At 42.5% G+C, this 11,274-nt stretch overlaps 1 protein-coding gene across 2 annotated transcripts in view; it reads right to left on the bottom strand.

The window, feature by feature from the left end:
- Positions 1 to 965: 965 nt before the first annotated feature.
- ddr1 (discoidin domain receptor tyrosine kinase 1) overlaps positions 966 to 11,274 on the bottom strand; it is a 49,913-nt gene continuing 39,604 nt past the window's right edge. Inside the window, exons 8-18 of one of the 2 annotated variants that reach the window (XM_053624707.1) lie at positions 9,692 to 9,941; positions 9,262 to 9,402; positions 6,202 to 6,377; positions 5,899 to 6,100; positions 3,844 to 3,957; positions 3,072 to 3,364; positions 2,682 to 2,809; positions 2,349 to 2,546; positions 1,968 to 2,232; positions 1,598 to 1,747; positions 966 to 1,476 (exon numbers count right to left, since the gene is read on the bottom strand). In XM_053624707.1, the coding sequence (XP_053480682.1) occupies positions 1,336 to 1,476; positions 1,598 to 1,747; positions 1,968 to 2,232; positions 2,349 to 2,546; positions 2,682 to 2,809; positions 3,072 to 3,364; positions 3,844 to 3,957; positions 5,899 to 6,100; positions 6,202 to 6,377; positions 9,262 to 9,402; positions 9,692 to 9,941 (2,058 nt within the window). In that variant the 3' untranslated portion in view covers positions 966 to 1,335. The remainder of the gene's footprint in view (positions 1,477 to 1,597; positions 1,748 to 1,967; positions 2,233 to 2,348; positions 2,547 to 2,681; positions 2,810 to 3,071; positions 3,365 to 3,843; positions 3,958 to 5,898; positions 6,101 to 6,201; positions 6,378 to 9,261; positions 9,403 to 9,691; positions 9,942 to 11,274) is intronic. The other variant, XM_053624719.1, reaches the window with a different exon arrangement.

Here is an 11,274-nt window from a genome sequence, read left to right as displayed (position 1 = left end):
GCTTACAGTATAATGATATTAGCGATACCAAAGTTTTACTGCTTTTATAGTCTATAAGATCTAAAATATCAGTGCGCTTCCGCTGAACAGCGACAGCGTTTCGGAACGAGGTTTTGAGACGTGACGGCGCTTGTACACGCTACACGGTACAGACTGCTCAAAACAACCTGCCAAACAGACTCGTTATTGGAGCAATCCCTGCATCGTCATCGATGCCATCGTTACACAAACATCGATACGGAGCTCGACCTTGACCTGACCTTCTCGACACACGCTGCGACGCTACCAAACGTAACATCACTACCTATAAGGATGTGGATGGGGTTCAAAATCACGGCCAGCCGTGTGAGTGCGCCAGAGGTTTTGTTGTGCGTCGTATATACAGTCATTGAGAGGATCCCCCGTTCTGCACTGTACCTATAAGGGTTATTTTGAAATATTGGGCAACATTGGACAACGTCACTTACTTTTCATGTCTGTAACTATTCAGTTGCTCAGTAATTCATAACAGATGTGAGTTGGTGGTGAAAGGGCTAACATTGTTGAGGAGCCTGCAAGTTTGGAGAATGTGTCAAAATGGTTATGGGGCTTCATGTCTGTGAGTTCATGATGTGAAAATACGTCCTCAAAAAAATAAGCATGTAATTCTACTAAAAACAGAAAATCCCTCAACCAGTCTTAAGTATGTATACTGCTTCTTGAGTTATTCAGAGAGATTAGCAATTACGCATCAACCACTGAACCCAGCGAAAAGGCTCAAGAAGATCGGACTGAAGAACCCTCATACCCAGCGTGAATGCTGAGATTAGACAGAATTCACTCCTAACTACCAGTTACCTCTGCTATAAATGTTTATATGCATACTGCTCTTTTCTTTATTTGATTCTTTGTTGTGCTATGTTTAAGTACATCTTATTAGCTGGGATCACGAAGGTTATGCGTGTAATAATATAAACTACTTCATTCACAGTCTATATAATTTTCAGCAATAGAAAAGCCCTCCACCTTTTTAGTGTAAAAAATGGTTATCAGTGAGAGATTTAAGATGAACTGCTGCAGATTCGTGATTCGTTCAGGACGACAGATTTAACTAGCGTCAGGTTTAGGGTGTAGGGGATTAGGGTTCTAGGTCTGAAGCAGGTCGAGCGCGAGAACCGAACCAGCAGCATCTCTCAGCCCTGACCTGCCAAAGGTAATTTATGCAAATTTACATAAGAGTGCTTAGCTCCGCCTACTTCTACACCAACTATCACCTCCGCCAGCTTGTGCATGGCTACACAAACGCTTCTCTTCTGCGCGAAGGAGAGATTCGCTTGTCTTCGTGCATCCATGTCTTTACACCATGTTCATGGCGTCTTCGGTGAGGAAAGAGTGAATCTGTGTGAAAGAGGGCCGGAGTTTACAGTCTCTGTTCCAGCAGCTCAGCATCAGCTCGTACAGGCCTTGGGGACACACCGCCGGCCGAGTCAGATATACCTAATACAGAGAGAGAGAGAGAGAGAGAGAGAGAGCGTCAATGGGTTAATGAGTTGTTTAAATGTATTTGTGTGTGTGTGTGTGTGTGTGTGTGTGTGTGTGTGTGTGTGTGTGTGTATACCTGTCTTCCTTGGTCTCTAAAGAACTCTCCTGCATTGTCGATGACCTGTTCATCAGTCATGTGACCATAGGGCTGCTCCTGACACACACTTAGCATCTCCCACAGGGTCACCCCAAACGCCCACACGTCACTGGCTGTAGTGAACTTGCCCTAATAATAATAATAATAATAATATTCATCATCATCATCATCATCACACTCAATAACTAAATCTAAATAATTCAGCTACTATGGCAGAATTAAAAAAAACTTATATAAGTTAACAAATAGTTTAGCAAACGAGACATTATGTCACCTCTTATGAATAAAGAATAATAACATTTCCAAACAAAATTGCTAATGGTTTATAATGTATGCTGCATTTACTCACCATAAGAATACACTCCCAGGCCATCCATCGGATAGGAAGCACGGCCCTCCCCTGGATCCTGTAGTAATCTCCAGCATACAGGTTTCGGCTCATGCCGAAATCTGCGATCTTAATGTGCCTCTCTCCCGTTCTGTCATCTCCGTCCCCCTGCTCTCCTCCGACCAGACAGTTGCGCGTGGCCAAGTCACGGTGCACAAAGTTAAGCGACGCCAGGAACTTCATCCCAGATGCGATCTGACTCGCCATGGAGATTAGGGCAGGGTAGCTGAAGCACAGAACATACCGGGCAGTTAGTCTATATCTCTGCAACACATTCTAACCAATGCATTCGTTAAGAAAACAAAAACAAAAAAAAGATAAAATAAAAAACACAGATTGGACCTGATGGTTGGCATGTTGTGCAGCGGTCCGGTCTTGTCCAGTAACACTCGCTGAGAGAGGTACTGGTTAAGGTCACCGCTCTCCATGTATTCGGTAACCATGCACAGAGGGTCACTGCTCACACACACACCCAGCAACCGGATTATATTCGGATCTTTCAGACGAGACAGGATCTTCACCTCTTTCAGGAAGTCGTTCCTGCAGGATGGCAGACAGGGGAAGGTTACAACAACAGCGGTGTGTGTGTGTCACATACAGATCAACTGTGCGCCATCATTTTGTGCTGGAAGATAAGATGATTGGGAAAAAAAAAAAAAAACAGGTGCATCGAACCTGGCGTTTTTCGAGGCATCAGGCCGCAGAATCTTAACAGCTACCAACAGAGGGCGTCCTTTCCTCACGTTGAAAGGGAACTCGAGATTGGGGAGGTCTTGAGGGTTTTCAATCTCACACAAATGAACCTAAGAGGAGGAATGTGGACACCCTGCTGTTAAGAGACGTCAAGCTGCTGAGAGGCACTTTCAGAATAAATGACGAACGATAATGCTGGAGACAATATATATGTCACAATATGGTGACTGACCTGTTCAGTTACTCGCATTAACAAGAAGCTCATTCGACTTTAAATACCGAGCATTTCTTAGCGTTATGAACGTTACAGTCGAACACCGATGGCTCTTTGGTGACCGTATTGCTTCTGTTCTGCGCTCATGTCTACACTACCTCTCCAAACTGGCCTTCTCCAAGCTTCTCTTTGAAGAGGAGCCGTTCCCGCTGCAGCTCAGGAAGGGGCGGGCACTCCGTGGGCGTGGCCGAGAGGGCCGGAACCGCGTACGTGTTGTTCCCGCTTACACCCTGCAGGCTGACGATGTCTGCTTCTGCATAATGAGGTACATTGGGCCCGCCCCCTGTGGCTTCAGCATAATGAGCTCCCAGGAGAGGAGGCGGGGCTCCGGGGTATGGGGGCGGTCCTTCCTGAACGGGCAGCGCTTTATCGTCCATATCTAAACTGCATGCTGTAAAGGAGATATTCAGAGTGGCAGGATGATGGAGAGTGTTCACGGTGTGAACGGAAACTCGATTTGACTTGAACTAGTTCATAAATAAAAATAAAATATATTTAAAAATCGACAGTTTGTTAATATTAGATCATTATTTAAACGTTGCTCATGAACATTCAATCAACATCCTCTCAGACCACTGCTCAGCAGTGATTAGATACTGTACATGCTGTTGGAGGTTATGACTGTTTACGTGATTAGGGGATGAGGACATGGTGCATTATGTATTAACCCATCAATACACTGGAATATATACGGATTTTACAGACACACCTGGGATCTTTCACGGAGTACTGCACTGTGAAACGTTTCACTCAAGCTTTCTCTCTCCCTGAGGAACCTTTAACTGTCCTATTTGCTACAGAATCGCACTCACTCTCCCCCTCCTTAACCCTGTCGTTACTCTGTGAGGCAGAGACATGCCTCGCTCTTACCCTGGGGCAGGTTTTGGGGTTTAACAGACTCTCTGGAGCAGTTTGGCAGCCTGTTGGGGCCATGTCTCAGGTCAGACAGGAGAAGGTGATAGGCTGGGTTGTTTAACAGCAAGGCTGGTCAGACACACACATACACCATCACAGACACACAAAATACAGTGCAACACAAAAACAAAGCAAACACGATTTAGCACAACACACACACACAAAAACCCACACAAATAAGGTGATGGTTAGGGGAGATGAGAGGCAGATACAGACATAACTTTCACCGATCAGATGCAGGACCAAGACAACAAAGCAGGCAGGGTTACTGTTATTCATACTGCAGGCAGTTAATCAACATGTCATCAGGATGTTCAGTCAACACAACTACAGTCATTCATAATGAGCCCGGTTCACCGAATGTTCAGTAGATCAGAAATGACAGTGGTATGTGTTTGTGTGCGCAAGTGTGTAAACACATCTAATGTGAACAGTGAATAGTTGTGCTTTAATCCCTCCATCTTTCCAGCAAAGACAGTGAGTCTTTGTATCTGGTTAGTGAAGGGTCCTGAAGTACATTTTCTGATGTTTCTTTGGAAATGTTCAGTAGTCTCTCTCTCTCTCTCTCTCTCTCTCTCATTTGCTCTCCTTTACACTAAAATAAATAAGAGCCATTGCTTGTTTGTAATCACACTAACATGAGATAAACCCCAAAACCGAATCTAGGCTATGAGTGAACAGTATGTTGCATACAGCTGCTTCCACGTGCAAATTTAAACCCAGAATAGTTTTCTATTTTAGTGTCAGTGGACATTTTTCAGAACCTGAAACAGTGCAGTATGACGTCCCACAAAGTTCCGATCTAGACCGTGTATTGTTTTACTTTAATATACAGGCCCTCAAACATGTGGTTTGCAAGTTCAAAGCTAGATTTAACAGCACAGCTATGCAAAATGCACGATGAACAGAAACATCCTTCTCCTAAATTCGGACTTAACCCTCAAACTGCCAAAAATTGCCGCGTCACGGAACTATAATGGCGCAACCACTGATGCCGATCTATCATTTGCTTCCCATGTAAGTTACATGTCAAACAGTGCACATTACATATATATATATATATATATATATAAATGTGTGTGTGTGTGTGTGTATATATATAAATATATATATTAAACAACCTAATTAAGAAATACGCTAACCCTACGGTATGCTGAGAACCTCGTAAATTCTATCATAATTCTAATACTTGACTGTTACATGCTAAAACAGTAGAGCTACTACGGTACATATTACCGCACTATTAAACAGCTAGCTGTCCACATTCACTACGATGTCATGTTGATGTCGCTGCAAGCTCTAAATTATTTAACATTGGGCATACTTTGCTTTGCTTTCTCCTGAAGTAGTATAACTCATCCTGGGCACTTTGCTCAGCGGAGGCAGGTCTACTGTTAATCCCAGGGATCACTCAAAGTTCAAACAGGGGACGAGGATTTTTCTGTAACAGTCAACATCGGGAATACTAGCTCTATATGTGGATCTATATGTCTATACAAAGCAGACTCCATGTGAAAACTACCATGGATTTCCTGTTTACGCTATTGCACTGTTGGCGTTGGACCATGTAGTACACAGTTATAGAAGGGAATTATTTATAGCTGCACTATTCGGTGTCACCCAGAAGAGGATAGGTTCCGTTTTGAGTCTGATTCCTCTCGAGGTTTCTTCCTCATATCGCCTCTCAGAGAGTTTTTCCTTGCCACCGTCGCCTCTGTCTTGGTCGTTAGGAGTAAATTTATCAAAATTTATAAAGCTGCTTTGTGACAAAAGTGCTATACAGATAGAACTTTTATTGAATTGAATGTGGTTTTCAAATCTATATCAAATGCCTTTGTATCTTATTAAATGATTTGCAGTCATTTGCATAGATTTATAGTTCATAAATAATTGTAGATAGTTTCATTAATATTGAATTTACTATAAATACTTTGTTTAATATATATATATATGGTTAAACCTTCTTATTATTATTACCATCAATACACAACTGTAGTTGTGGAGTCTCACCTGTGCTGTCACGCTGCTCTCGAGGGCGTACCACAGCGCTGGGCTCCTGGTACTCTCCGTCTCTGTCCGGGCCATCAGGGAAAGTGTGTATGCGCTGGTAACGACTGGAATATGTGTGTGTGTTTGTGTTATTGATCACCACATTCTCTGACGGAACTGAGAGGTGAACTCGCAGCTCGTCGCTGGAGAGGCTTCCCTGGGCCTGGACACGCACAGACACACATGTAAAACACACAGTTGTTTTTTTTAAACGTAAACAATACAAAAAAAAAATCTACAAACTGCTAATGTAGAGCGCTTCACCTTGCCGAGCAGCTTCTTCCAGTACTGCCTCCATAGAATACCAACTATGACAGCCAAGAGCAGCAGTATTATACCCACTAGGCAGCCAATCAGGATAGCAGTGTTGCTGCTGTCATCCTTTGCAACAGGTAGCCCTGCCCTTGGGGTGATAGCAGCAAATTCATCACCAGGATCACCTTTAGAAATGGAGAAAATAGCAGACATGGTTAGGAGTGCCTGCTTTTACTTGCATTTTTTAACTTGAGCTTTTTAAAACACTGTTTCACTCAGGGGCGTTTACGCTACTCCATCACAAAGGCATTATCGATGAACTCGGAGTATTTGCACAGTGAGGCAATCAAAGCGTTATCATTTCTTATCTCCCGTGTGTGCTGACTCAAACGGGCAGCAATGAGCTTTGGATGACCGCGGTGCTTTCCACCCGTGTGTATGCACGTCTTTATACATTTGTAGGGGAGAGAATAGAGACTTTAAGCAGCAGCTGCGAACCGAACGGCTACGGTGACCGGAAGTAAGCTGTTACGCCGCCGTAGCCGAGAAAGTAAAACATCCCTAAGCAACCGTAAACAAGACGGCGCGACGCAGCATTCAGTCATTTATTGAAATTTTTTTTTTTTAAAGACATTTAAAAAAAAAAAAAACCAGGAGAATGATTGCTTTTGCCATTAAATAATAATCTATTGTCATAAGAAGAGTTTTTAATCTTGTATAATGCCAATAAGTCTAAAAACCTAGATTTACCGTGTATTACTATGATTACATAGAGGAAGACGAATGCCTAAATGAATTTCGTGTCAGAAAATTAGCTCAAGTTTAAAACATATCAACACAGATTAAATAAAAGACTTACGGTACAGTCATATACTGATACAATTACATTGTCATATATAATAAAACATAACATGTCCTTGCCTAATCGGTCACGTTCTAATGACTACGGCAAACCAGCTATCCTCGCGTAGTAGACGGTTACAGTAGAGCGTCACGAATCGGCAGTTCAAGTCGCGCATGCGCGATACGCAATACGCAATAAGGATGCCATTGCCGTTACATTCGCAGCTGTTGCTAAAAGTCCCTAATCTCAATAACATAACACATCCCGGTAATATGACAGTGGTTTTACAGACGCAGAATACTTCACACTCAGGAGTGCTATTACAGTGCTTTGACAGCCAAACCACATGAGAATAGTAGATGCTAAAAGTCCCTAGCCAACCACAGTTATGTACACAGCCTTATCAGCACGCACTTTATCTTCAGCCTCTTCTGTTTCCGCCTCCCTCTCTCTTTCAACAAAAGCCTAGTTGTCTTCAGCAATGTGGAAAAGGCAACAGAGAGAAAGAGGGCATGAGAGACTGCAAGACCGAGAGAGGTGAAGGGAAAGGCTGGGCATTCAGCCACTCAGCAGACGCTTGTAGTCGGTCAGCTCAAACAGCTCTCTGACCCTCAAAAACTTCGTTGGGGTGTGGGGATGCACTGGTTCGAACCGTGACCGAATGCAACACCGCAGTATTACTCTCGACTTTCCTCTTCTACATCAGATGCGACACAGCATGCACGGCTGTCCGAGTCACACAGGCCTTGAGTGTCACGTCGCAGTATCGAGTAGAGGTCGACTGGCAGTACCTGCCGGTAGCCGATTAATCGACCGATAGTTTTCTTAAGTTGAGAACATAACACACAATATAAAATATTGAACTTTATTACAAACTGTACCATGAAAATCTACTGCACTTTTTTCAAATGAAAAAAAAAAATATATATATATAAATATTAATATATATATTAATTATTAACAAATATTAAAGTAAATAAACTGAAATGTTTCACATGATCTTAAAAAGCTTTTGATCTGAAGGTGTATGGTTAAATGTTGGAAATCGGTGTTGTAGACAAAAATATAATTGTGCCGACGTATTCATTTCTTTCATTAGAAAACTAATGTAACACTTTATTTACAAAAGAAAAATGTTTTTAAACGGACGACTCGGGGAGAAATATTCCGAAAAGCAGCCGATAAGTGTCCAGCATACAGTGGATGGGGACTCCTTTAATACTGTTTAAAAAGCATCTCAGGGAGATTCCTCAAGAAATCTGTTGAGAAAATGCCAAGAATACATTTCTGGAAATTCTAGGCAAAAAGGGCGTCTACTATGAAGATGCTAAAATATTAAATTATTTTGGATTTTTTTTTAAATCCAAATTTTGGATAATTTTGTCTTACTCCAGAGTTTTGATGACTTTATTATTCTTCTAAAATGTGGGAAAATAATAAAAATAAAGAATGGGTGTTTCTAAAATTTTGACTGGTAGTGTACATCCAAACTGAACCAAAAAGTAACACTCCAAAAATAACAAATAAAAATACAGACATCCGCAATGAATTAAAAAAAAAAAAAAAAAAAAACACTTCAAATAACACAACAAAATTTGTCAGTGAGTTTTTATTACGCATGCTCAACATAAGCCTGATTGGATTGATGGTACTGTCATTTTTACCCAGCTAGACTAATCTGATATAACTCAGTAGTGAAACGTTACAACAGAACTATAATTCGAAAAATATTAACGGTTAACTATGGCTAACACGAACCAGCTACCGGCTAATACTAAGTTAGCTTCAACACGTAGACATTATAATTCTGTAAATAAACAAGGAGATAAAGATTGAGTAGGAAATTCAGAACTGTCTGCTTGTTTGTTTTCAAGATACGCCGCACGGACTGCTAAAAACGTAACGTAGTAGAAAGCCAAATCCCCTAAACTGTGTCAAACGTTGAGGCAGAGCTACAGATACGGGAGGGGGGGGGGGGGGGGATCAGCATTTCTGGTCTGTAAAAGCAGCACAACCCATTTCACTAACATGATACATTTATTGTTGATCTAATCACTTGTATTAACAGACTACACCAACACTGTGTGTGGGATTTTACAGCTCAAGAAGTTTTTCTTTATTGATTTAGTCTTTAAAACCTTGACTATTACATTGTGGGCCTGTGCATGTTTATCGTTAACACACACACACGGTATTAAGACTCTAGTATTAGAACCATGACTCACCCGTTTGGCGCCTGCTGGAGTTGGTAGTGCTGGGAAAGATGGAAGAGGTCAGAGCGGGCGAGGTGAGGAGAGGAGAGCGAGGAGTGAGGGAGGGAGGAGGGCTCGCTACAGATGGTAATGGTGAGCCACTGTCAAATGGCTCTGAGAGAGAGAGAGAGAGAGAGAGGCACAGAATGAAACGGCACAATTACTGTGAAGTCATACGAGATTAGAAATTAGTTTATGTACCATATCATGTGTGGAATGGAATTTTGAAGTATACAAGTGTGTGAATGTGTGTAACCCCAAGAGGCAAGTCAATCTGACCGCATGGGTGAATGTACGTGTGACTGGAATGTACTGTATGAGAGTGTGCACATCTGAGTGTATGCGAGCTGTGTGTGGCATGCTTCTGGTGTGTAAAATATGTGAGACGGCATTGTGTGTGTACCAGAGTAAAAGCTGATCTCGCTGATAAGCAGCCAGCGGTCAGAGAAGGTGAAATGGCAGCGGAGGATGTGCGCAGGCTGGCCACCCAGAGGCAGGGTGACTGTGCGTGACGAGGGGTCACGCAGGTCGCTCAGGGGCACGTGCACGCTCAGAGCCGGCTCGCTCCACGGGCTCAGCAAGCTCGCCTTGAACTCGCACAACACCTCGGAGAACACACGTACGCCCTGAGTGTGCCTGTTATTGCTGTGCACCTGCCAAACGCACACACACACACACACACACACACACACACACACACACGGATTACAGCACTGCACATAAACCAGCATGCATCGGGAGTGCATTGTAGAGTGTAATACCGAGCGTTATCTCAGACTGCTTTTATACGCGATTCAATTCGATCCATTTCGGAGTTCTCCGATTGCACAGGGGAGTGACGGAGCGAATTTCATGACCACAGAAACAACACTGGAACTCCAGCAATGGAGTAAAAATGGAGCAAAAAAAGTAATAGAAGCAGAGGGAAACAATGGAGGAATTGAGATGATTCAGAAGACACAAGGGAGAGAGCTGATGAGATGACGAGAGCAGAGACAAATCAAAACCAGATGTACTCACACCTCACACTCACGCCTGGAAGTGAGAGGGGGGAAAAAAAAAAAAGAAAAGGCGCAAGGAAAGAAGGGGGGGGGGGGGCAAAGAGACGACTAGTGTGACAGGTTTGTTATTAACCCTACATGTGTGAGGTCAATTTAACTAAACACAGGTTCACACACACACGGTTAAAAGGGAAAGATTCAAATCTTCAATGTAACAGGTTTCTTCAGGATGCCTTCTAAGTCACCAAACACTTCCCCTGGGCACTGCAGCAAGCGGTCCAAGCTGTTCGTTTAAGACAGGAGTTCCAACAGATAAACACCGTTTTTAAACGGTGTACGAGGGGCAGGGGAAAAAAAAAAAAAAACACACACACACTTTAAAAGCATTATGTATCCCCTGCAGACAAAGTGAAGCGGGAAATTCTTAGGGCTAAACTCAGGAATCTGCCAAGAGATCGCTATAAATCTCCGAGGGGGATAAAAAAAATACCCCCAAACAAAAGACTGAGCCCGTCGTCCCTTTTGCTTTGTCAAGCTGTTGGGCAATATCCTGAGCTCAAATGAAATAATGCTAGAAGTTCCAGGGAATGTGGCTGTGCGTAGGTCACAAGAAAATAGGTCAAAAGAGAAAACAAGGCTGTGAGAGCTGAAGGAGAATTTAAAAAAAAAAGGAAAGACAGAACAGTATCATGGGAATTGGGAGGGTTGTGTTAATGGAATACTTACTGGCCAAAGAAAATGTCCAGTTTTATTGAGTCTGTGCCCACTCTGAGGCTGCAGTGCCTGACAAGACTGGAACCTGATATGGCTTTTAGCTGTTGCAGAATGATATATATATATATATATATATATATATATATATATATATATATATATATATATATATATATATATATATATATATATATATATAGCATATTCTGAGATGCTTTTCTGCTCACTATGATTGTACAGAGTGGTTACCCGAGTTACCGTCAGCTTGAAC

This window comes from Ictalurus furcatus, chromosome 1 (genome assembly GCF_023375685.1).
Source record: "Ictalurus furcatus strain D&B chromosome 1, Billie_1.0, whole genome shotgun sequence".
Lineage (NCBI taxonomy): Eukaryota > Metazoa > Chordata > Actinopteri > Siluriformes > Ictaluridae > Ictalurus > Ictalurus furcatus.
The sequence above is the reverse complement of the archived record's forward strand: the minus strand, read 5'-3'. Positions and strand labels throughout refer to the sequence as shown.